This window comes from Prionailurus viverrinus, chromosome B1 (assembly GCF_022837055.1).
Source record: "Prionailurus viverrinus isolate Anna chromosome B1, UM_Priviv_1.0, whole genome shotgun sequence".
In the NCBI taxonomy this organism is placed as follows: Eukaryota; Metazoa; Chordata; class Mammalia; order Carnivora; family Felidae; genus Prionailurus; species Prionailurus viverrinus.
In genome coordinates, this window is record NC_062564.1 from 35,079,754 (window position 1) to 35,101,951 (window position 22,198).

Consider the following 22,198-nt stretch of genomic DNA (forward strand, 5'->3'; position numbering starts at 1 on the left):
CTGCAGGGCCAGGGCATCCTCAGTCACAGCCGGTGACAAGTCCTTGCCTGACAGGCACTGAATCAATTCCACAACCTAAACTTCTATGTCATCAAACATGGAGGCCCCTGTGCGTAAGCTATACAGGATCTTCTTGTATTTTTCTTCCTTTGAGGGAATAGAGAGGCTAAAGTGTTTTGGTTGGTGGTGATTTTGTTGTTGTTTGGGGGTTTGTTTTTTTGTTTTTGCTAATTTGGCCCCACCGTGCTAAGAAGCCATGCTAACCAGAGGCAGGAGGAGGAGCCCAGGAGAGCCTGGGGTTGCTGCGCCCAGACCCCACCACCCACGTTCTCCTCTCCCCCTGTCCCAGCTGTTTCCTTTGGTTTCCACCTCAGGATCTGAGTGGGGAGGGATGGGGGAGGGAGAGGTTTCCCACTGCACCAAGAGGCACGGCTCCGAGGCCTGAAGCTCTGAACAGTCTCTGTCATCCTTTATCAGGCCCAGATGCCTACCGCCTAGGGAGGGCGGGATGGCTGCAAGAGTGCAAGCCTTCCACCTGTGGCCTCGGCAGCTGCACCCCAGGATGTGGAAGCCTGGAGTTGGGCTGGAGGCTTAATTTCTACCCTGACTTCTCCAGTGAGGATCTGAGTAGGCGCCGTGTGGAAATGCCCACAAAACATCTGCAACCCTCAGGTCCATTGATGGAAAAAAGTGGCCAAGAGAGACAGGACCTTCCCTGCGCGCTGCCGCGTCCTGGGAGGGGGCCGCCTCCGCAGACCAAGACACATAGCCTCATGGCCGGGAGAGTTTCGCTTGGGTGCCAGCGTTCTCCAACCCAGAGTCAGATGCCAGAGCTCTCCATTCCTTCCCTGCTCCCCACCTCCCAGCAATCGTCCGCCTCCTGCCCTGCTTTGGAACTGGGGACCCCGGCAGGGGTCCCTGTCCTGATCCATAAGGCCCCCCTCCTCTCTTGCTGAGCTGTGTTGGCTGGTGAGAACAGCCCTGCCCTTAGGGTCCTGGTTACGCGGGTCCCCTTGTCCCTGGGAGGTGGAGGGGGCGATGCAGAAGAGCAGAGGGGCGAAGGCGAGTGGGGAGAACAGCAGCGGGATCAGGAGAGGGTGGCAGCGTCTCAGACCACAGCCGAGGAGGAAGATGGGGACGACGAGGAGGCCGCAGAAGAGGACGGTGAGGACGGACTGTTCCAGAACAGCCACCGCCGCTTGGGCTGCCGTTTCAGGTGGAGATAGTCCTCCTTCTCACGTTCCTTCCGTGCCCGCTGGTAGTGATCTTCTTCCTTTAGGTACCAGACAGGCGGCCACCGGTGCTTCTCAAAATACTCCTGGTTTTCTGGAGAACAGTAGGGCCGTAGTTAGAGGGCAGGAGAAGGGGAGAGAGGAGGGCTGGGGCATGGAGGGTGTCCAAGGGATGCCCGCGGTGGCCCCCACACTGCCATGGGGACTTGCAGCGGCCCCCATCCGGATATCAGCCCTGCCTTCAGAACCCCCGGTGCAGGTGCAGGGCTTTCTGAAGAAAGTGAATGCCAGCAGTGGGGCCGACAGCATTGGGAAAAGGTCCTTCCACTATGCTGCACTTTAAAGGCAGAGGGCACACCCAGATGGGCTTCACATGCCCTGGCAATGAACTAGGCTGGGACGGAGCACGAGGAGGGAGGAGGGCAGCAGGGTGCTGGGCATGGCACAAGTAGTTGGTGGAGCTGGGTTCTGAGGGAAGCATCGGGAGGGAGGGCTGCAGGAGTACAAAGAGGGTCAGCCTTTAAAGGAAAGGCTAGGCTGAGGGGTTCGGACTGATCCTGGAAGGCGTGAGGGGGCATGCAAGGTTTAGACCAGGGCAGTGATGTGGCTGGAGCTGTGCCCTACACAGAAAATGCCACAAGGGTGCAAAGGAGAGACCAAGGGTAGGAGGACGGGAGGGTGCAGGGACAGCCTGGCAGCAGGGAGGAGGGCACCACAGCGTGGAGGGTGCCCCGTGGAGACCTGAAGAAATGGCTGGCAGGAACCTGGGGAGGCCAAAACATCTCTCCCCGGGGCTCGGGCAATTCCTTTCGGGCACCAGGACTTCAAGACATTCATTAAGCAGAGGTAGGACCGCAGGGACCTCAGAGGATACCAGGACCTGTGTTGTCCAAGCTGTGCCCTTTCTAGGTTGTGAAATCAACATGGTGGGTCATGAGCAGCATTTAAAAACAATTTGTATAGTTTTTTATATGTGTACCAGCTCCCAACATAAAATGCATTTCTTATTGTGGAGTCTTGTCTGAAAAATACCAACGCTGGAAGAAAAAAAAATCAAGTCTGAAATACCAAAATGCCAAAACAACTAAAAAACACACAAAAAAACCCAAGTCTGAAAACCACCGAAAGTCCAACACCCTCTTTGTACTCGTGAGAAATAGAAGCCCAGAGAAGTTAAGTGAATCGCTCAACGTCCCCAGCTGCCCTGTCCTTTGCCTGGGCTTCCCTCTGCTTGGCTGGATACACCTTTGCAGGCTGCTCCCCACCCGCAAGGTCAAGTTCAGCCCAAGGATCTTGGGCAGCCATCAGATGCCCTCAGGTCGAGTCAGAGATCTGGACCCAGGTTGAAGCCCCTTCAGCAGATGGGTGGAGCAAAGGTCCTGCGGGAGATGCTCACCTGGGGACATGGCCTTCATGTCTCGCGGGAACTTGCGGCACACGTTGTTGTAATTGGTGCAGATGTGGTGAAGACACCAGTCGGCCAACTGGTACGCACAGTGGAACTGGGGACAAACAGGAGAGCATCTGTGCTGGAACCCCAGGGCAGGGTCTGCACAGACACCTAGTGCTGTCTTCAGAGCCACAGCTTTGGTGTAGACAGGCAATGGCCCTGCAGTTGTAAAGGGCCCATCTCAAGAGGCAAACCCACGCAAAAGTGTAAGAAAACATTTACTTTGCTCTTTGGCACCACCACCACCATCACGTCACCTCTGTCCTGTCCCCAGCATCCAGGACATCCACAGCTGTGTGTGGTGCCTTCCTACCGTGTCCGTCCTCCTTAGATCCCACCCCAGAGATGCCCCCCTCCTCCCGTCAGGGACCAAAGCAGTCTGCACTAAGGTGTAGACACCCAGGCTTAGAGAGCTGACCTTCCCAGCTGCGTCTAAATGCCTCAGAGCCGCAACTCCAACTTCATCAACTAACTTCTGGTGGTAGAATTCCTACACTCAGAGGGCCGAAGTGGGAGATTTCGCTTGTTTGCTTGGGGATGAGGGGGTGGGCAGCTAATATTAGAGGAAGGGTCCTCAATGACCGAAGGCAGGCTGAAACCATGTCTACACGCGAGACTGGGCTTCCTTCCCCTGCCTTATGGTTGCACGATGCCTCAGTCCCTTCCCGCCATGGCCAGCCTCTCCTCTCGGCATGTCAGAGTGTATCCTCTTGCAGGAAGGATGAGACGGGCTCTGCCGAATCAGGGAACCAAATCTACAAATGGGCTCCCTTCCTGCCACCGCCTCCCAGGCTTCCCCAGTCGCTGCCAATGAGCATACAGAGCCCAGAGTCAAGAATGTTGGAGAGATCCCTTCCCCAGCCGTCATACCTGAGCCAGTTCGAGGAACACAAGGACATCTCCATCAATGTCCACCATCATCTGAGTTGCTTCCATCAGCCCGGTCACTGTGTACTGCTCTGTGACACACACAGCCAAGAATTAGCCGAAGAACCACATGAATGGATTTGTACTCATTTATACCCCCCAGCAGGGATCCCACTGCAGGGCAAAGAGAGATGAGGCCAGGTGGAAGTCCCAACAGGCCGAGAAAGGCCATAGCCAATTTAAGTCTGCTCCCACCAGTGAGGAAATTGGGATTACAGCAAGACTTTCCCAGTGCAGTGGGGATGGGGAGTGAAGGTGAATGTCAGGACCATGTAAGAGAATTGTTCAAACTACGTATGTCGCACCCAGTAGTCTGATATATGTAGGGTAAAAGCCCCCAGTGGAACCAGCCATTGACACGGACGGGAGATGGCAGTAAATCTCAGAGTTCTCTCTTTTGCCAAGAACTACAAATTAGAACTATGGATTAAACCTAAGTGTTTGTATTAATTTAGATTTTAGAACAAATTGTGTACTAACCTTACATTTTATGTTAAAACATTTACATTGAAAAAGTAAACACTCTTAATCCTGAAGTTTAACTGTATCAGTACAGACTCATGAGGTATCTTTAAAATATACTTCCCAGCTCAGTCCATGAAAAAACCTAGAAACAAGAGCTCAAAATGATACATTGGTAATGGGCATCCCTCATGCACAGATTATAGCCTGGAAATACCATTTCCTATAAGAAGCAGACTTCTTAGAGAAATGGCTGATTCCAGGTCCAGGGCAGGAAATGTACAAAATGAACCTGGAACATCTTGTCATTCCACATAACCAGAAAGCGCACTCCGATGCCAACTTGAAGAGATCCCTGCTGGCCAAAGGTGCGGTGCAGTACTTTAGCGTTAATAAAATAACTGCAATTATTTGAAACCGATCAAGTACATTCAAATCTAAAAGTTGGTAGTAATCCTTAAAAATAAAAACTAACGGGGCACTCTCCAAAGGTGATGGGAACCAAATGTATCTTGAAATCTGGTCAGTGAAGAGGAAACAGTCAAGCATCCACCTGCCCCTCCTGTATGAAACCATACTACTCGGTAAACAAAAAGTAGGAGGGAAGCTTCTCTCCTTTTAGAAGGATTCCAACAGATAAAGAAGGAATGCCTGAATTGGAATATTACCATTTCACAACACCTAATAAGTCAGCGGACCCATTGACACTCAGTGGCTGCTAACATCGCAAAAAGAGAGAAAGCTTCTTGATGAGAAACAGAAATGGGGCACCTGGCTGGCTCAGTCAGTGGAGCATGTGACTCTTGATCTTGGGGTTGTGAGTTCGAATGCCACGTTGGGTGTAGAGATTACTTAAAGATAAAATCTTAACAAACAAACAGACAAACAAAACAAAAACAACCTATGAAGTAGTTTTAGCAAAAGAAAATTGAATACGAATCTGATCTAGCCTCTAGAACCAATGACCAATCAGTGAAATCTAGATTTTCTAGAACATCAGTGGGCTTTTCCCAATAGATAAGTTGCAAGGGAGGAAAAAAATCATGGACAAGGAACCTTTAGATTAGAAGAAACTTAAAAGGCATATAAAAAATAAGACCATGCTATAGTGTTTAAGGGTGCACACTTAGAAGATAAAACTATGAAGAGTAAGGCAGTGAGGCCATAAAAAATACCCTAAAAAAGACTAATAGGTAAAGTGTTACTCCTGAGGAGGGAGAAGGACCCGGCACTCGGGTGGACAGGCAGGGGGCTTCTGCTGTGGCTGGCAAGGGCCTAGCTCCTGATATGGGTCATTTGAGTCTATAATAATTCATGAAGCTAAACATATAGTTCATGTATTTATGTTATACTGAACAATAAGAAGTTTTAAGCTTGAATTAATAACTTCATAGAAAGCATACCTCATGAAACATAAAGCATCACCAACTGTACCACGCTCAACACTTGCTGCTAATCCGTGACAAGGTACATACACAACACATGCTTGTATGTTTTGTAGTGTTTATGGGCCATTTCCCGGGACGAGTCATTCAACGGTATTTTCTACAAGCCTTTCCATGTGACAGTGCAGTGTAACATTTTTGATGGCTCACTTGTTTCTGATTGCCCACCATGATAAGGCAAACTTACAGAAATATCTTTATACGTATTTTGCCTTTGGGTCATTTCTTTGGAGATAGTCTTTCAAAAAAGTTGAATTACTCGGTCCAAGAGTTCGGGAGCTGTCTGTGCTCTGTGAAGACCACACCTCTTTTCACAGGGAGTCCTGGTGGACTTACTGTTTCAGCTGTGATCTTTAGAAGCCTCTCTCTTGCTCCCCACCCGAAAGCCCTCTGTGTCTCCAACTAGGCTCCCAACTAACATTCCAATTCTTTTTTTTTTTTTTTAACGTTTATTTATCATTGAGAGAGAGAGAGAGACAGACCATGAGCAGGGGAGGGGCAGAGGGAGAGGGAGACACAGAATCTGAAGCAGGCTCTAGGCTCTGAACTGTCAGCACAGAGCCCGATGTGGGGCTCGAACTCACGAACCGCGAGATCATGACCTGAGCCCAAGTCGGACGCTTAACTGACTGAGCCACCCAGGCGCCCCTAACATTCCAATTCTGATCGACGATTTCTTCCTTCTTCCTACGACCAAGCCCCATCTTATTTATAACTAATTTCTCATCACGGTTTTGCCGTTTTCCTCATCTGTAAGTCCCAGTCTTCATCACCTGTACAGTGCCCCAGCAGCTCTAATGCTAGGTCCTTCCCTTAGTCTCAGCTCAATATCTTAGGCCCTGCTCTCTGCCCCCTGACCTGCCCAAGAACATGAACCCCGATATCAACACCAGCACAGGCACCAACACCAACACCAACACAGCACAAATGCCAGTTCCAACCTCAACGGGAGCCTTCTGCCTGCTTGCATCACAGGCCCCAGACCCCCTTCATCTGGACCATTCCTGTCCTGCAGCCCCTGGGCCCCCAACAGCCTGCTGCTCAGTGTCCCTGTTGCCTCAGGCCCTGCTCCATCCCGAGGACCTCTGCATTTGGCCTTCTCTAAAAGCTGAGCTCTCATGGTCTTTTCAAGGAACTAGGCAGGTCAATGTTTATTGTCTGTTTCTGGAAGAAGAACCAGAAAGCGAAGGTGGAAGAGAAGGAGGAGGAAGAGAAGAAGGAAGAGAAGAGAAAAGAAAGAAGGCAGAGGAGGAGAAGGACCCAAGAGGGGATGGGGAGTGAGGAACTGCGTTCTATTCCTCTTGACTTGAGCTTGCCAGAGTGAGACCCAGCTGGGAGAACACCAGGCGCTGTCATCTGCTGGAGACAAGACGGTTGGGCCCAAAACCCTTCGCGGAGAGCCTACAATGTGACACCACCAAGCACGTCTCTCTCACTTCTTTACATCTGTGTCCTCTCCAAACCCCAATACGCATCGACATATTTCACTGGGTGTAAACACATTCCCTTGGTGCTAGCAGCCTGTCCCTTGGGAGGAGACAGGCGAGAGAAGAAATGACTTCTGGGGGTTTCCCTGGCTTCTCCCCCAGGGAGATCCTCGAGTACCTGTGAGGGCAACCAAGTGTGGCAGGCAGAGGCGGTTGGCCAAGATGATGAGCTTCATGTCGTCCAGGTCGGGACTGGAGGTGAACATGCCCGTGTAGAGGTATTCCAGCACTGCCCTCATGCAGCTCTTGCTCGTGTAAGGAAACACCACCTGCAGGGGGAAGGAAGACAGAGAGCCTCAGTGAGGTCCAGCTTTTGGGAAGGAGGAACTCAGGTCTGAGAAACTCAAAAGGCCCTGGCCCACACGGGCCGGGCTCCCCCAGGCTGGCCAGCCATCCCGCCGCTGCCCCTGTACCGACTCGGGAAGCCCTCAAAGGCCTGCATCCCAGAGCAAAACCCTGCATGGAGCCCATGTGCTGACAGCACCAGTGAGCAGGGCTCTGACAGCTTTTAACGGGACCTAGATTCTCACTGGCATGCTTCCAAAGCCATGCTGGCTTGGAAGGTGTTTGAAGGAATCCTCCCTTTCACCTGAACCCACACCCCAGCCCCTCCTGGCCTTGCAGAGGGCAGTGCGAGCGGGATCGGCTTCTCTCTGGCTGCCTGAAGAGGCTGCTTTGGGCCCCTGGGATCTCTTCAGAGCAGTGCTGCAACAAAAACTGCTTTCTCATCAGGCACAAGTCTCCCCAGGCGGCGTGCAAATCGTCTGGAGCTTTGAAGCTGCTTCTATGGTACCCAGAAGTGCGCAGGGCTGGCCGCCCCTGGGGCTCCGGGGAGCGCCTGGTCTCACACTCACAGAAGCCAATCCCACTCACGCTTCAAGGGTCAGAGACCAACTCACATCTCAATCCTTCCACTTAGCCTTCCGGAAGGGCTTCCTTCCCAGAAATGTTAAGAAATTCCTATTCTGTGTCACAGGACGCTATGCTGTGTTAGTCCTAGTGCAGTCTTTCGCTCAAGTGTTTGGTGAGCTCTACTGAGGGACCAGTGTGGATGGGGGGTGGGGTGGGGTGGGGACGATTTGGCGCAAGTGCAAGACCCGGTCCCCACACTTGAAAGAAATCCCAGACCAGTCGAGAAAACTGTGTGGATACTCCGAACCTCGTGCGGTTGCACAAACTTGTACCTTGTTAACTGCGAGGCTGAGTGATGGACAATTAACGGTACGGGAGCTTAAAGAAAATAGAGAAGGGGCGCCTGGGTGGCTGAGTCGGTTAAGTGTCCAACTTTGGCTCAGGTCATGATCTCACCGTTTGTGAGTTCGAGCCCCACATGGGCTCTCTGCTGTCAAGACGGAGCCTGCTTCAGTTTCTCTGTCCCCCTCTCTCTCTGCCCCTCCCCTGCTCTCTCACACACATGCTCTCTCCCTCTTCTCTCTCAAAAATAAAAAAATAAACCTTAAAAAAAATAATGGATTCATTTTAGGATACACAGAACTTTTTCCAGTTGGTTCACATGTGTTAGGGAGAAAGCAAAATACAATGTATAGAGCCAAGGAATTGGAAGTCTCGAAGTCCGAACCTCTCCTTTCTACTTACATAACTTTGTACCAGACGCTGAACTCCTCAAGGGCCTCACTTTCCCTATAAAGTGGGAACACTATGCCATATGTGTGAGGTGATACAGGAGATAATGTATCAAAAGTGCCTTCTAAACCATAGAGTGAAGATGTTACTATAATTCCCTAATATATCGTAAAATCCTTGGCTATGGGAACCATCTCATCACAAACGTCTCTGGAGTTGGTCACTCAGCGGTTAGCAAGCACACAGTCGGTGCCGAAGAAAGTACCAATAAATAGCAGCTGCCTCAGGTGCAAAGTGTGTAGGTCTGGCTCTCCCTCCCACCCAGTCCCATCCTGGCCTTACCTCCCGGGTGGAACTCTCCACAAATGGCCCCCCAAACATGGCAGCCATCCAGTCACAGCTGGAAATCAACAGGGGCTTATGGGCGCTGATGGTGCCATCATCCAGGATGAAAGTCACATCTGTCCAGGAGGAGAAGAGGCATCACGTGAGGATGTGGTGAAAGAATGTGGGACAACCAACCCCAAAGATTGCCACCGTGCCCAGACAACCCACTTCCTTCCGAAGCCATGGCTGTGGAGTGCTACGTGACCAGGCTAAGCTCTCAGGCTTGGGGGACTAGGCTTCAGGAGCAGAGCCACCACATCTCCAGGACATCAGCAGCTGAGACGAATGACTCAGAATGCTAATCAGACCAACCTGGACTCTTGAGAAGGCAAACTGGAGGGAACTTCCCTGCCTTCTGGCAGTCAGTTCCTAAGCACAATCCGTACCTGAGAAGGTGCCCTTTGCCAAGCACTCCTTAACCCGGTTGGTCCGACGGACATGGAAGGCCTTAGTGATCTCTTGGTTCATGAAGGCCTCATTGTTGAGAATGTTGGCCACCATCATGCGTAAATCAAAGACCTCAAGCAGTTCAGCAATGTGGGCGATGTGCATGAGGTCCCGCTCGTTCTCATCCAGCTCCCCGGTGTACAGGTACTTGAGAACAGCCCGGAAGGGCCCCGGCTGGATGGAGTTGTCCATTTTTACCACCACCATCAGCCGGGATTTGTAGGTCAGAGGATCTTCAGCCATCTCCTCCTGGATGCTCACAAAAGCTCGGCTCCAGGAAGACAGTACTCGACCCCTCCCTGGCAGATACCCTGTTCCATTGCCCCGCAAGATCCCATCGCTGGTTGAGGCGCGGAGCCCAGCAGGACCCGAGCCCCCGCCCTCCTCCACGCTCTCGCATACGTCAAAGCTGGCCGCCCGAAGCAGAAAGTCCCGGCCATGGTGGTGGTGGTGGTGATGGTGGTAGTGGTGATCAGGGTGACCCCGGTGGTCCTCTGGGCGGGGGCCCCCTGGCCCCGAGGGGCCCCCCAGCTCCCCCTCACTCAGGTCCATGAGGAACAGGTCGTAGAACTTGGAGGAGGAGGTGGAGAGGTAGATCTTGTGGGCAAAGATGCGCACCCGCTCCTGCAGCACCAGTATGACATCCGCGCACAGCGGGTCCTCCAGGAGGTGGGCGGGGCACTCCTCGCTGCTGGAGGGGGGATCTGGCACCACGATGATGGGGGGAGGCGGCTTGGGAGGCAAGAAGGGCGCCTGCAGCAGAGGCCGCTGCACATTGCGGAGGTGGGATTTCCAGAACTGCAGGTGCCGGCGGGAGATGAGTGCGGCGCGGATGGCGTTGTCAAAGACGTCCTTGATGCCGAACTGGGCCACCACGCTGGTCTCGTAGTAGGGGATGCCCAGCTCCTTGGCTACCTCCCGACCCTTCTCTGGGGGAAGGATCTCATTGGGCTTGATGGGCCTGGGAGGTTCAAGAAGGAAAACTAAACATGTTGGTGGGGGAAGAGAGGAGGGGCGGGGCAGGGAGAGGCAGCTCTCCAGAGCCTGCCTGTTCTCCAGGGGGCTGGAGATTCTCTGCTCAAGATCTGTCTCTGCCCCACTCCTGCCCTTTCCTCCTCTGTCTAGTCAAATCTTACTAGTCCTTCAAGTCCCCTTCCAATCCCCTCTTCTTGCAGGAAGGCTTCCGTATTTCTGCCAGAGCCCCCGTCCCACCCGCTGCCAGAAACTTCTGGCAATGAGCACACAATGTTCCACATTGGTTTTTAACATGTTCAAACATCGAGTTCATCTCTCAGCATGATCATAAGCCCCTTTCATGCAAAGACTACCTCTTTTTCACCTTCTCTCCCATAGTGCTTAGCCCAGTATTACCCACACAAGGTATAAGAGATGAATGAATAAATGAATGGATGAATGAATGAATGAATAAATGAATGGGAACTCTTTCTGGCCCCCTATATGGCTTGCTTCAAACGGAGGGTAAGGTATGAGGCTGAGTGGATTCCATCAGAGCTGAACAGGGAGCCATGGAGATGCACCCCCTCCCTCTGTCTTCCTCTTCCCCCTCCCTGGGCACCCACACCCCTCACCTAGCCAAGGGTCGCCTGGCCCTATTGACGGCCTCCAGGTCAGCATAGCGCAGGTCCAGCTGGCAGCCCACCAAGATGACAGGTGCTCGGGGGCAGAAGTGCTTGATTTCTGGGTACCACATGGTCTTGACATGGTGGAGGGAATTGGGGTTGGCAATGGAGAAGCACAGAACCACCACATCGGATCTGGGGGTGGCAGAGTGAGGTTATGGGCAGAGAAAGCTAGTGGTAGGTTACCTGCTCCTGGAAAAAGGGAGAACACACATACCCACCCCACCGCTATGCTACAGTCCCACATCTGTCATATGTATCTGCTCACATGACTTTACACAGAATGCATTATGACAGCACTTCTAATGTAGCATTTGAAAGCTTTCAAAAACCCTCGTTTTGACCTCACAGCTATCTTACAGTTTAGAAATTACCATTTCACAAACCATGGCTGAGAAAATCATTTAGAACAGCTCCCCTAATTGCTCATAGTCACAGAGCTGATAGGTAGCAGGCTTAGAGTCTAACCTGGCCTCCTGACTCCAAACCCAGCTCCTTCCACCACCCCGGGCTGCCTCCCCTGTGAGGGTTTGCCATGCTGTTTTCTCTGCTCCCTCCTCCCAGGTTAAATTCCACAGTGTTGCTCCCTCCTTAGGAAAGCAGAGGGACCTACCCACTTGGCTTCCTGTAGGCAACCAGAGGCCTTACCTACCTCCCATAAGCAAAGCGGCGGTCTTTGTGGTGGTCTCCAAAGGTGTCCCAGAGGCGGAGGGAGACGCTGACATCATCTACCACATCTCTGGAGCGTTCCAGCACCTGTGGGGTGGGCCAGGGGAGAGGAGTGGGAATCGAGGGCAATAGTTCTAGGGGCCCCCCACAAGTCAGCTCAGGCTGGTGCCAACTCAGCCCTGAGGGTCCCAGACAGCATGGGGGTGGAGGGACAGAGCTAATACCTCTGTCTGTGTGTCCTGCCCAGCACTATATCCAGGGGCCACCTCTGCAGACTCAATGGCAAGAGCGGCCTCTAAGCCGGCCAGCCGGGAAGGGACTCTAAGAGGGCCGACTGTCATGGTGTGGAAGGTAGCTCAGGGGGCCTGCCCCGTTCCCAGCTTTACCTGCAAATAACAAGCCTCTGATTTTGGTCTTGGCCGACAGCTTCTCTCTTCCTCTCTGCCCTCAGCTCTCCAACGCCTCCCTCCCCTCAGTGCTCCCCATTACTGGGGGCTGTGATTATACAAGATGCTGCGTCCCAGGCAAAGCTTGGGTCTTAGGCACCAGCCCGGCCAGGCAAACCCCAGATGGTTAAGGATCCCTTCGCTGGGGTGGGCTCACCTCAGACCTTTCTCCAGGGGCTCCTTCCTCTTCAGCTGCCTCCACCCCATCCCCGGGGGCCTCTGTGAGCTGAGCACAGGCCCGGCCGAGTTTGGAGACACTGAGCCATGGTTTGGGAAGAAGCCCAGATACGCAGGGTGGGACCCCCAGCCAAGTGGCCTTGCAGCCTTACCTCCTGGCACACCCGATACTGGTCGATGGCCCAAACCGTGGGCACATGGGTGGCAAGCAGCTGGTACTGGGTGAGCGTGGCATTGCAGGCCCGGGCACAGATGAGTCTGGTCTTGCCCACCGCGTTGTCTCCCACCACAACGCACTTGATGGTCTCTACGTTTGGCCTTTCATAATCCATGTCAGAATCCATTAATTGGGACCTGAGGAACAGGAGCATAGTGGTCAAGGTGGCTCCACACACCAGCCCCCTGAGGGCCAGGGCCAGCGGCTCTCCTCAGCCGGGACCGGCCCCTATGCCAGCATTTGAGCAGAGAGGGAGAGAAAGGAGCAGGCAGCCATCTGGGCAATAGTTCTGTGGGGCCTAAGAAACGGGGGGCCCATTCAGGCCGAGAGGAGTGGTTCCACCACATCAACCACTGGTCTGCCTCCTGTTGCCACCATCCTCCCGCTGGGCTCCTGGCTGGGGGAGGCCTGTGAGAGAACCCTAGGCAGAACCTGCCTCGGGCCTGTCCCCACTCTCCCAGGAAGAGGAGAGTCCGCCTGGGAAGCGCACTCATCATCCGCTCTCCTCCTCTAGGCAGCAGAACAACAAACAGCTGAGAGAAGCAGAGTCCTGGCCAGGTCCCCACCCCTTCCCAGCATGCCTGAGGGTAGGGCCACTTTAAAATTTAATGGACTTGTCAAAGCTGGGTGGCAGCTCTCCTGGCCTCCACTTTTGCCTGTCTCCCTCCCTGGTGGTAGATTTTCAAACCCTGGCTTGTCTGTGGCTCCCCTTCAACGCTAGTCCTCAGCCTCTTTCAGGGAGATGCCAGAGTTTTTCTTCCCAGTCCCTCTGGGTTGGAGAGGCTCCTGGACGCACCTGGGCAGCCCGTGGGCCTCCCGTCCCCTCCTCTGGGCCTGTCATGTTGCCTGGATGGCTCGCACGGCTGCAGGCCCAGTTTTGAGATGGCAGAGGGGATAAACATGGGCCTGTGACTGTATACTCCATGGTCAGGGGGCCTGGCCACCCGTACTCAGGTGTGCCCTGAAAGCACCTGCAGGCAGCCTCAGGGAAAGGGAGATATGCCCCCTTCCACACTCCCCATTCCTAGAGAGGAGGGCTCTCAGGCTGGAAGCCCCCAGACAGCTGGCGCTCCTGGAAGGGTGCTCACTCAGTTGGCTGCATGGGTGATGGGACTGCTGGGAGACGCAGAGGACCAGAAACTTGGACCGGAATGTCCAAGCAAATGCTTGCCTCGGTTTCCTTCTGTGTTGGGCACAGAGGGAGGGCTTATCCACCCACAGAGAGGGATGGCTCAAATTAACAAACAGAATGCCCTTTGGTAGTCGAAGTGTCATATCAGTGTTTAAAAGCTGTCACCAGGAAGGGCCCCTCAGCTTGAGGGCTTAGGGGGCTTTGGGTGGCAGTCGCCCAGTGGTATCTACTCTCCTGAAAGGGGAAAGGGGAGAGGGGAGGGGGATGGGGTTGGGCAAGGCAGGCATTATTAGGAAACTCAGTTTCACCTAGGTCACTGGCCTGCTCACAGTTCCTGGGTGCACGAAGTCAGCCGGGAGCTGGAGCACACTGGAGGACTCCTTCCTAGGCCAAGGAAGGCTGAGCTCATAAGAGTCCTGGAGGCAGTCCAGGTGCCCTCACTGCTGAGCCATCCAGCAAGAGAGCAAGGCCACCAGCAGCAACAAAGCAGCTCCATTCCTGCCGGGCTGTAACTGGATGCCAGCCTGCAGGAATGCAGAACTGAAATATCCAAGTAACGATGGCAACTGGGATTTGCGCGAGTAGATACATCTCAGCAACCTAAGCAAAAAGTGCAGCAAGGACTTTTCAATGAGACAAGCACCCCCTCCTTCTTGGAATTTTACAGGAACTGGACTCTAAACAACAAGGGGTCTCCATGCAGTCCTTCCCCGCTCTCCACAGCAGGATTCCTCCTGCCTCCTCTACCCACCTCACCCTCCTCAGGGGCAGCCATTATTCTAACCACCACCTTGCCTCCGCCCTGCTCTCTCCTGAGCTGAGGACCAGGAACCCCACTTTGATGGTTCCTGGTCTCAAGTCAGACAACTGGGAAGGAATCATCCGGGCTGTAGTTTCTGTTCTATAAATTGAAGAACAAAACTGACCGAATCCCAAATACAAATACGATTAGCTGTAGGAGACTAAAACCCACTAGCCCATAGAACTTCCTTCTCAAATTTAGGTTCTAATGGCATGTGGGTGTGTAAGCAGAAGGGGGGATGGGGAGGCATGGAAGAGGGGCATCAGTTCTTCAATTCAGGAGCATCTGGAAGGCGAGGAGGATGCCAGAACACCAGCAGAGCAATGCAAGTTCAAAATCAGAGAGTTTATGATTAAAATACCCCTGCACACCTCATGCACCTCGAGGGTTAAGTAGGGGACAGCCAACCAACAAGTAGGAGAGGAACACTGCTGTGAGTTTAGACAGCAGACCTGCTGGGTGCTACTCAGGCTGGACAGCCTCTCCTCATCCCTTCTTCAGCTGCTCTGCAGCCTTCCCCTGCTTGTCCTTGGACCTCCTCCTTATTTTTACCATTTTCACCCACTCCACCCCTGTCCTGACTGCGGGACTTCATTTCTAGGAAACTTCATACCCAGGAAAGGGCAAATCACTTCACTTCTCTAGGCATCAGTCTGCCCTTCTGGAAAATGGGTATGAGGGCTTTGGAAGAAAGTTTCCCAAATCGTGGTGAATTCGTGCCAAGAGAGTCTGGGCAGAAAGGAGGTATTTGTCTTCTTATGTAATCTGGTATTATATAATGCTAGATTACATATCTATATATGTAATTCTATCTCTTTTTAAGATACAGACTGGCCCAATTAAGCCAGCAGACAAAACTCTTAGTCGAATCAGGCCCATCTTAAAGGTGGATCCTGCACTGGAGACAGCATGCCAAAGCCACCAGTAATGTAATTTTTTTGCTCTAGAATATTGCTACTTTACTGTACCATTGCTGATGTATGATGATACAACCCATTCAATGAGCTTCTCAATTTCCGTTTCCCTGGCACTCTCCTTCAATGACTCTAGACTTTTCCACATCCTCATTCTTTCCGAGCCTCTAGACTAACCACCATAAACTATGGCTTCCTTGCCATCCAGCCCTGGGTATCACAACCCCCAATTCATTCCTCTCCTTCAGTGATCCCAGAATCACATAGATACTCCCTCCCCACCCTGTCCCATGATCCCTGTCCCTCTCTCCACAAACAGCCTCCTATCCACTGTTCTCCTAGATCTTTGTACTCAGGCCAGGCCAAAAGGCAAGGTGTGCTCAGATTAGCTACAACCCTCAGCGGCTCCCAGTCCCACCCCCACACCCCTACACACACTCTTTGCAGAGCCCAGAAAAGCCCCCCTTTCCCTCCCACAGCTGATAGGAGGCTTGTTCATCTGTAGCTGCCCTAGTCTGGTTGTCAAGGAAACAACAGAATCTCCCTGGGAGCCTGGCTTGTCTCCTAGCAACCAATATCCCACATCCTGCATCTTACAAAATGCAAAAGGGAGGAATATCCTGAAAATGAAGGTAAAAATCGAGGAGGATGGATACGAAGGGAGAATCGGGAAGAGAAGACCAGAGAGGGTGGCCTTGGAATTAAAAGAGGCTGCCAGTGGGTTGCTGACATTGTAATATTGGGAAAGGTGGGGAGATGAATCCCTCCTGCAGATCCAATGGGCAGCAAGACTCAAAGGGATCTTGAATGATCATATTAACAAAAAATGCAAACCTAAACACAAGAAAAAGCCTTCTCAGACATCAACAAACAACGCTAAGCATCTCTCCCATAGTTTGCCAGAACTCTGATGCACAGACTGCAATGGAGTTGGGTTGAAAGAAACATGTCCGGAACGGCGAGCAAAACATCCAAATTCCATTGGTTTTTAACAGAAACATTTCCACCACTCTGGACCTTTTTTCCTGACACGCTGCTCTGCACACACACACGAAATAAAAATAATTTATTTTTAAAATGGGGAGAGGGGAAGGCCACGACACGCCAAGGCAATCAAGTCATCCGCCTTTCCCTAGAAAAGCCCGGAAACGGTTAGTCCCACGCCCCCCGAGACCCCAACAGCCAAAGCTATACCGAAGCGGAGAAGGGGAGCGGAGGGAATGTCAGAAGGGAAGCAGATAGGGCCGGGAGGGCACAGGAGGGCGAAGCGGCGCGTTTCCAGGTAGCTGGCAACCCGGCCATAACAGAAATTAATCATTTACTTACACCACTACATGTGACGGGGTAATTTCTAGTGTAAGGAACACATCTCTTCCTGCTAAGCACGCTCATTTTAGTGAAATGTCTGGGGGTCACTCCGCGCGTGCAAGTTAGGACGATGCCGGCGCCGCCGCGCTGCTGCTGCTGCTGCTGCTGCTGCTGCTGCTGCTGCTGCTGCTACAGGCTCCGGGCCCGGGTCGCGCTAGATCAGAAACTCTGACAGAGCAGCCCAGGCCGGACGGCGGGCCGGGAGCGGCCGCGCGCGCGGCACTGCAGCCATTGCCTCTTCCGGATCAGCATCTCCCCGCGCCCCGGGCGCCCAATGTCATGGAGGCACGCCGGAGTGGGCTGTGCGCGGCCGCTCAGACCTCGGGCGGCTGGGCCGCGCCGCCGCCGCGGGTCCTCTGGCTGCGGAGGCTGGAAGCGACGCGCAGTTGAGGAGAGGGGCGAGGCCGCCGCCGCTACGCGCCCGGCCCGCTCCGAAGGCGCGGCCGCGAAGACGCCTAGCGCTGCAGTCCCGGGGACCGCTCACGACCTCCTTTTTTCATTCACAAAAAAAGGAAAGGGAAAAAAAAAAAAAGAAAGGGAGGAAGAGAAGGGGGAAAAAAATCGCACCCAGGGCGACGGCCGTGACAGGCTCCGCCCACCGCGGAGCTCGGTTGGTGGAAAGGGGTCTGGGGGCGGGGAGGGGGCGGGGAAAGAAGGGGATTGGGTGCCCTGCGGCCCCGCCCCCGGCCCCGCCCCGCGGGGCCTCTCTCTCCCTCCCGCCCTCCCTCCCTTCCCCCCGCCCGGAGGCACGCGGCTGGGAGGGTCTCGGCTCACCACCGGTGGCGGTCTCCTCCCTCTACCTGGCAAGGGGCAATACCTCGCTGGACTCCCACGGGGTTTTCCCCTTTCCTCCGGGAGGCTGACAAAGAACTCTGAGACGCGTTTTAGCCCTGGAAGGGATGCCGGTTAGGGAAGGGGAACTTGACATATTTTCCTTGTCCCTTAAACCCAGGCCTCCACCCCTTGCCCCTGGGGAGAGGAACACAGCGTTTCCATACAGGCCCTGGGGAGAGGAACACAGTGTTTCCATACACTTGAGGGCCTTCCTCCCTTGGTCACCACCGTGCAGCTAAAGTCTGTGCCTCCGACTGCTGTGGCACATGAGTTTTAGAGTGGGTCACTGTATCGCCTGTATCTTTTCCCATCGAGATCTTCTCCTCCTCTTCAGCAGTCTCTGCTTCCATCCCACCCCCATCCTATTGCCACCTAGAGTTTACCAGTATCTTCTGACCTCTTAAAAGAAATGCCATGAAGACACTAGCCCCAGAGACAGTGCCTAAGACACCTTTGAGTTCTCCGTCTCGATTTACTCCTCTGTAAAACAAAGAGATTATAAGGGGTGACATCTGTAATATGAGCAGTCCCCAAAGGAAGTTTATATGTTCAAGGCTGGTTTGATTATGATGATCTTGACTACTGGTAATTACAGCAGCCACCTCAGTCCAGTTTGATCCATCTTGTCATAACCTCTGGACAATTTTTAAAGTCGAGACTGACATGCCTCCCACCTAACCCCCTCCAGCTTGTGCTCTGAGAATGCAAATCCACTTTAATACTAGTTTATGCAAGATATGATCAGGAAGAGAAATCCATTGCCAAAAAAAAAAAAAAGCCGAATAAAACATGAATTTTGTATTCTCTGAAGCATGCTTTCCATCCATGAATGCATATAATTGGAAGCTGCCCATTAAGGTATTTGTGATAAATGTGCTTTCTGGCCTGGTCCGTGTTCATTCAATAAGTGCCTGATTGGTGGGGGATGCTACCCCTGCTCCTTCTGAATCCACCCAGAGCTGGAGAAGAGGTTAAGAATGACTGAGGGTGCCGCTTGACCCCTCTAGTGAGGATTCAGTCTCCATAAGAACAGAAAGTATTGGTTGGAATACACGCGTTGGAAAGAAACTTAACCATGTACAGGTGTGTTCTTCCCACATGTTTGGCATTGAAGAGCCTCAGCCCATCTTCTGTGTGCTAGAGGTCCCTGCCTCAGAGGACAGCCTAGCATGACATCTCTATGTGGGTGCCACAGAGGCCATGGCCTCTCCCACTGACACCCGCTTGCCCCCACCCAGCTCCAGAGCGCCAGCCTGTTGGCTTCACGTTTCACACAACACAGAAGGAAAACAGAACTGCCCTCTGCCCAAAACCATGGGCGCCTAGGCCTGCCTCTATGGAGCCAATGCCTCCTCCCTCTTTGGGAAAAGAGCCAGCTGAGCCTGTGAACGCCCCTGCCCAACCGGGCTACCCTGTGGGGGTTCAAAGGTGTAAGGCTGGCCAAATGAAATTGCACCCCTGTTCCCATTTGGCAAACTGCCTCAGGCAGAGCCAGGGTCTCCCGCTGAGGGACAACAACTTAATTCCCTGTCTTGCTTTTTGCACACAATCTTCTTTCTCAGCTTTTCTTGAAATGAGAGTCCTCCCTGATAGCACCACCTCTCCAGCATTCCCAGTCAGAGCCTCCTCCAACATCCCTTCCCTCACCAAAGCCCTCTTGTGACTCCTCCTTCCCAGTGACGTAAACCCCTTGAGCCTGTCCCCACAAGGCACCCTCTCCAACTAGCCCCATAACCACCCTCCTCAAGGACATCACGAGCTGCCATTTTCTGAAGCTGGTGAGCAGGAGGCCCAGTTTGGGGAGAACACTCTCCTTCTTGGTTCTCAAGAAGGCACCCATGCAGCAGGCTCTCAGCCAACGCCACAAGCCCTCCTCTCTCTGTGGCTCTGAAGGCGCCTCTTCAGTGCCAGCCCAAGCTCTGCAGACCCTGTTTGGTGCGTCCTCCTCCACCCTGCACGTTCCATTTGTTTCACAGGCAGCTCCAGCCTTTCTACGGTTTGTAGGCTACTGGTCTCTCTTCTCTCTACCCTCTCCTGGAACACTCAACCCTCTGCAAAGCCCACCCCACAGGCCTTCTGACATAAAAGTTTGCCCCCTCCCCAGCAGTGTGCAGTCTGGGCCACATGGCATTGCCACCCTGTGTTTGGGACCAGCTGAGAGCAAAAGCAGAGGCATCTCAACATGCAGAGCTGGTCAGGGTGAATGAGCCAAATCTGGAAAGTCTAGAGTCTCTCAGCCTCCTTGCCCAGGGCTCAGGGGACACCACCAGGTACTCACAAGAGACAGAACCCTTCTGCACCTTTGCTCAAACAGTTCTCTCAGCCTGAACACTGTTCTCCTTCCCATCCCTCCACCTGGATAATGCTTACTCATCCTTCAAGCCTCAGCCTAGATGTCACTTCTTCCAGAAAGCCTACCATGAATACTCCCTAAAAGTCTGCAAGGTTCCCTCCCCTTCTTCTGTGCTCCCCTAATAATACCAATCACAATGTTCTATCATTGGGTCTCTCTCTCTCTCCCTCAGAGTACTGAGAACTGTTTAGAGAAGGGACCATGCTTGTTCAAGAGCTTCCTTCTTGCTGGTCTGGCAACTAGTATGTAATAGGAACTCAATAAATGCTTGATGGATGAATGAATGTTTGGGTGGGGAACCTGAAGAGGACGGACTTGACACCACCCAGTGGCTACTCACATGCTGTCCAGAGAGGTCTTCCACAGCTTGTACTGGCCTTGTCTTTGGGTAGCCATTGCTCTGTGTTCCCTCCAGGCTCCTGGCTGGGCTGGACAGAAGTGAATGGGGCAGCCCAGGGGAAGACTGTGAGAGAAGTAATAAATAGCTGTAAGTTACCCAAAGTAGTGCCCAGGTCAGTCAGCCCAAAACAGAGGATCTACTCAGGGCAGGAGTGTGGCTCCTTCTGTTCAGGCCCACTGGGCTGAGACACTCAGCCTGGAGGCCAAGACAGAGGCCACCCCAGGGAATCAAGAGGCTCCTTGAGGGACAAGAACTGGGTTCATGGTCCATCCCATGCTGCGCATTCTGAACTGGTTTTGGTAATTTGAAAAGAACAGTCCGTTGTCCACTAGGAGGCCTGGATTCTGTCCTCACACAGCTATGCGACGTTAGACAGTTCCCTCCTGTCTTTGAATCTGTTTTCTCATGTACAAGGATTGGGTCAGGTTCATCCAGCAATGATATCTAATAAGGGCTCCTAGCATGGAAGACCTATGTTTTATTAGCCATCCTTCTTCCTGAAGAAGCTCCTGACCCAAATTGGATTCAGCAAAATACCAGCTGATGGCCACAAAGGCTTAGAATGGAAGAGGGAAATATTTGGGGGCGGAGCGAGGAGGGAGGAATTGGAAACATAATAAAAGGCAGAGATTCCCACTTTCAGCTTCCTTAAATGGTCAGTCACAATCTTGGGACCAGTTCAGCCAAAGAAAATTCTAGAATTTTAGGAGAGATAAGGAATAATCTAGGGAGGGCTTGGAGAGGCCAGTTGGATACCTCTGGAAGCAGGTTAAAGGGTAATGGAGGGGCATCTGTGTGACAGCCCTCCAGGGACAGGGGACAATAAGGTAAAAGCTAAGGCAAGAGAAGGCTCCCCACCAAGCCCAGTAAGGGCAAGGATGTGGACAGTAGGATCCCCAAGAGTCCCAAATAAAAAAAAAACCAAAGTAGAGGAGCAGCCATTGCAGTAATTTGTGCCAACCTTTGTTCTAGTCTCCCCTTTACCAGAAATTGGCTGTGTGACTTTGGGCAAGGAACCTAATCTCTCTAGTTTCCCATTGGAATAATGTTACTTGCCAGAAGACAGGGGATGGCCAGGTGATCTTCTCATGGCCCCTTCCAGGCCTGAGATTAGAGATTCTGTGATCCCTCTAACTCTTCCTTCATTTCTGCTTGCTCCCCGTCACAGACTTATGCTCAGTATCCCTGTGTAAAGGGGGACTCAGGAGGTAGGTGAGAGATAGGCTAGATGGGTGATGGGCATTAAGGGGGGCACTTGTGATGAGCACTGGGTGTTGTATGTGAGTGATGAATCACTAAATTCTACTTCTGAAGCCAATATTGCATTGTATATTAACTAAAGTTTAAAAATAAAGAGAGAGAGAGAGAGAAGGGATGGGAAGGGATAAAGTGGGACTCAACCCCCACTTGTGCCTATGCTACCTAGGTCCCCTATGGTGATCAGACAGCACAGAGGATGTGGAATTCTGACAGTCTAACCTACCAGGGTTGGAAAATTCCATGCCCACCTTGGCCCTGGTGCCCAGTGGGTCTCCTGAGAAAATGAACAAACAGGTGAGGCAGTGAAAGGAACACAAGTGAGAATTCTGCTTGGGATCTTCAAAGCACACCCAGCCCCTTGCAACCTTCCTACACCACACTGTGTGGGTGCTGGTGGGGATGCTCAAACCAGGAGCTGAAGAATCTACTCCCAGTCTGGCCTGGCCAGGCTGCAGCCAGCCCCTGCTGGCAGACAGCTGAGCATGCACACCCCTCTGCCCACTCACCCAAGCCCCTCCACCCTAGCCCTGCCTCCTAGGAAGCCAGAGCTGGCTGAGGCCTCCAC

The 22,198-nt window shown here is 52.9% G+C and overlaps 1 protein-coding gene across 2 annotated transcripts; it reads right to left on the bottom strand.

The window, feature by feature from the left end:
• Positions 1–874: 874 nt before the first annotated feature.
• RHOBTB2 (Rho related BTB domain containing 2) lies at positions 875–17,307 on the bottom strand. Of its 2 annotated transcripts, none has more exons than XM_047855404.1 (10): positions 16,745–17,307; positions 12,506–12,707; positions 11,714–11,817; positions 11,011–11,196; positions 9,361–10,382; positions 8,930–9,048; positions 7,122–7,272; positions 3,553–3,641; positions 2,629–2,734; positions 875–1,326 (listed from the first exon to the last, which is right to left on the bottom strand). In XM_047855404.1, exons 2-10 carry the CDS (start codon positions 12,695–12,697, stop codon positions 1,109–1,111), a joined length of 2,187 nt encoding a protein of 728 aa, XP_047711360.1. In that variant the 5' UTR covers positions 12,698–12,707; positions 16,745–17,307; the 3' UTR covers positions 875–1,108. The 2 variants fall into 2 exon arrangements, with proteins under 2 accessions (XP_047711360.1, XP_047711361.1); XM_047855405.1 differs by lacking the exon at positions 16,745–17,307 and adding an exon at positions 14,011–14,143.
• Between the last annotated feature and the right edge of the window lie 4,891 nt (positions 17,308–22,198).

Coding starts and splice junctions, on each gene's coding strand:
- RHOBTB2 (XM_047855404.1), bottom strand. CDS start 12,697: ATGGATTCTGACATGGATTATGAAAGGCCAAACGTAGAGACCATCAAG. Junction 2,735..3,552: donor TGTTCCTCGAACTGGCTCAG/GTATGACGGCTG, acceptor GTTTGTCCCCAG/TTCCACTGTGCGTACCAGTT. Junction 1,327..2,628: donor CATGAAGGCCATGTCCCCAG/GTGAGCATCTCC, acceptor ACTGTTCTCCAG/AAAACCAGGAGTATTTTGAG.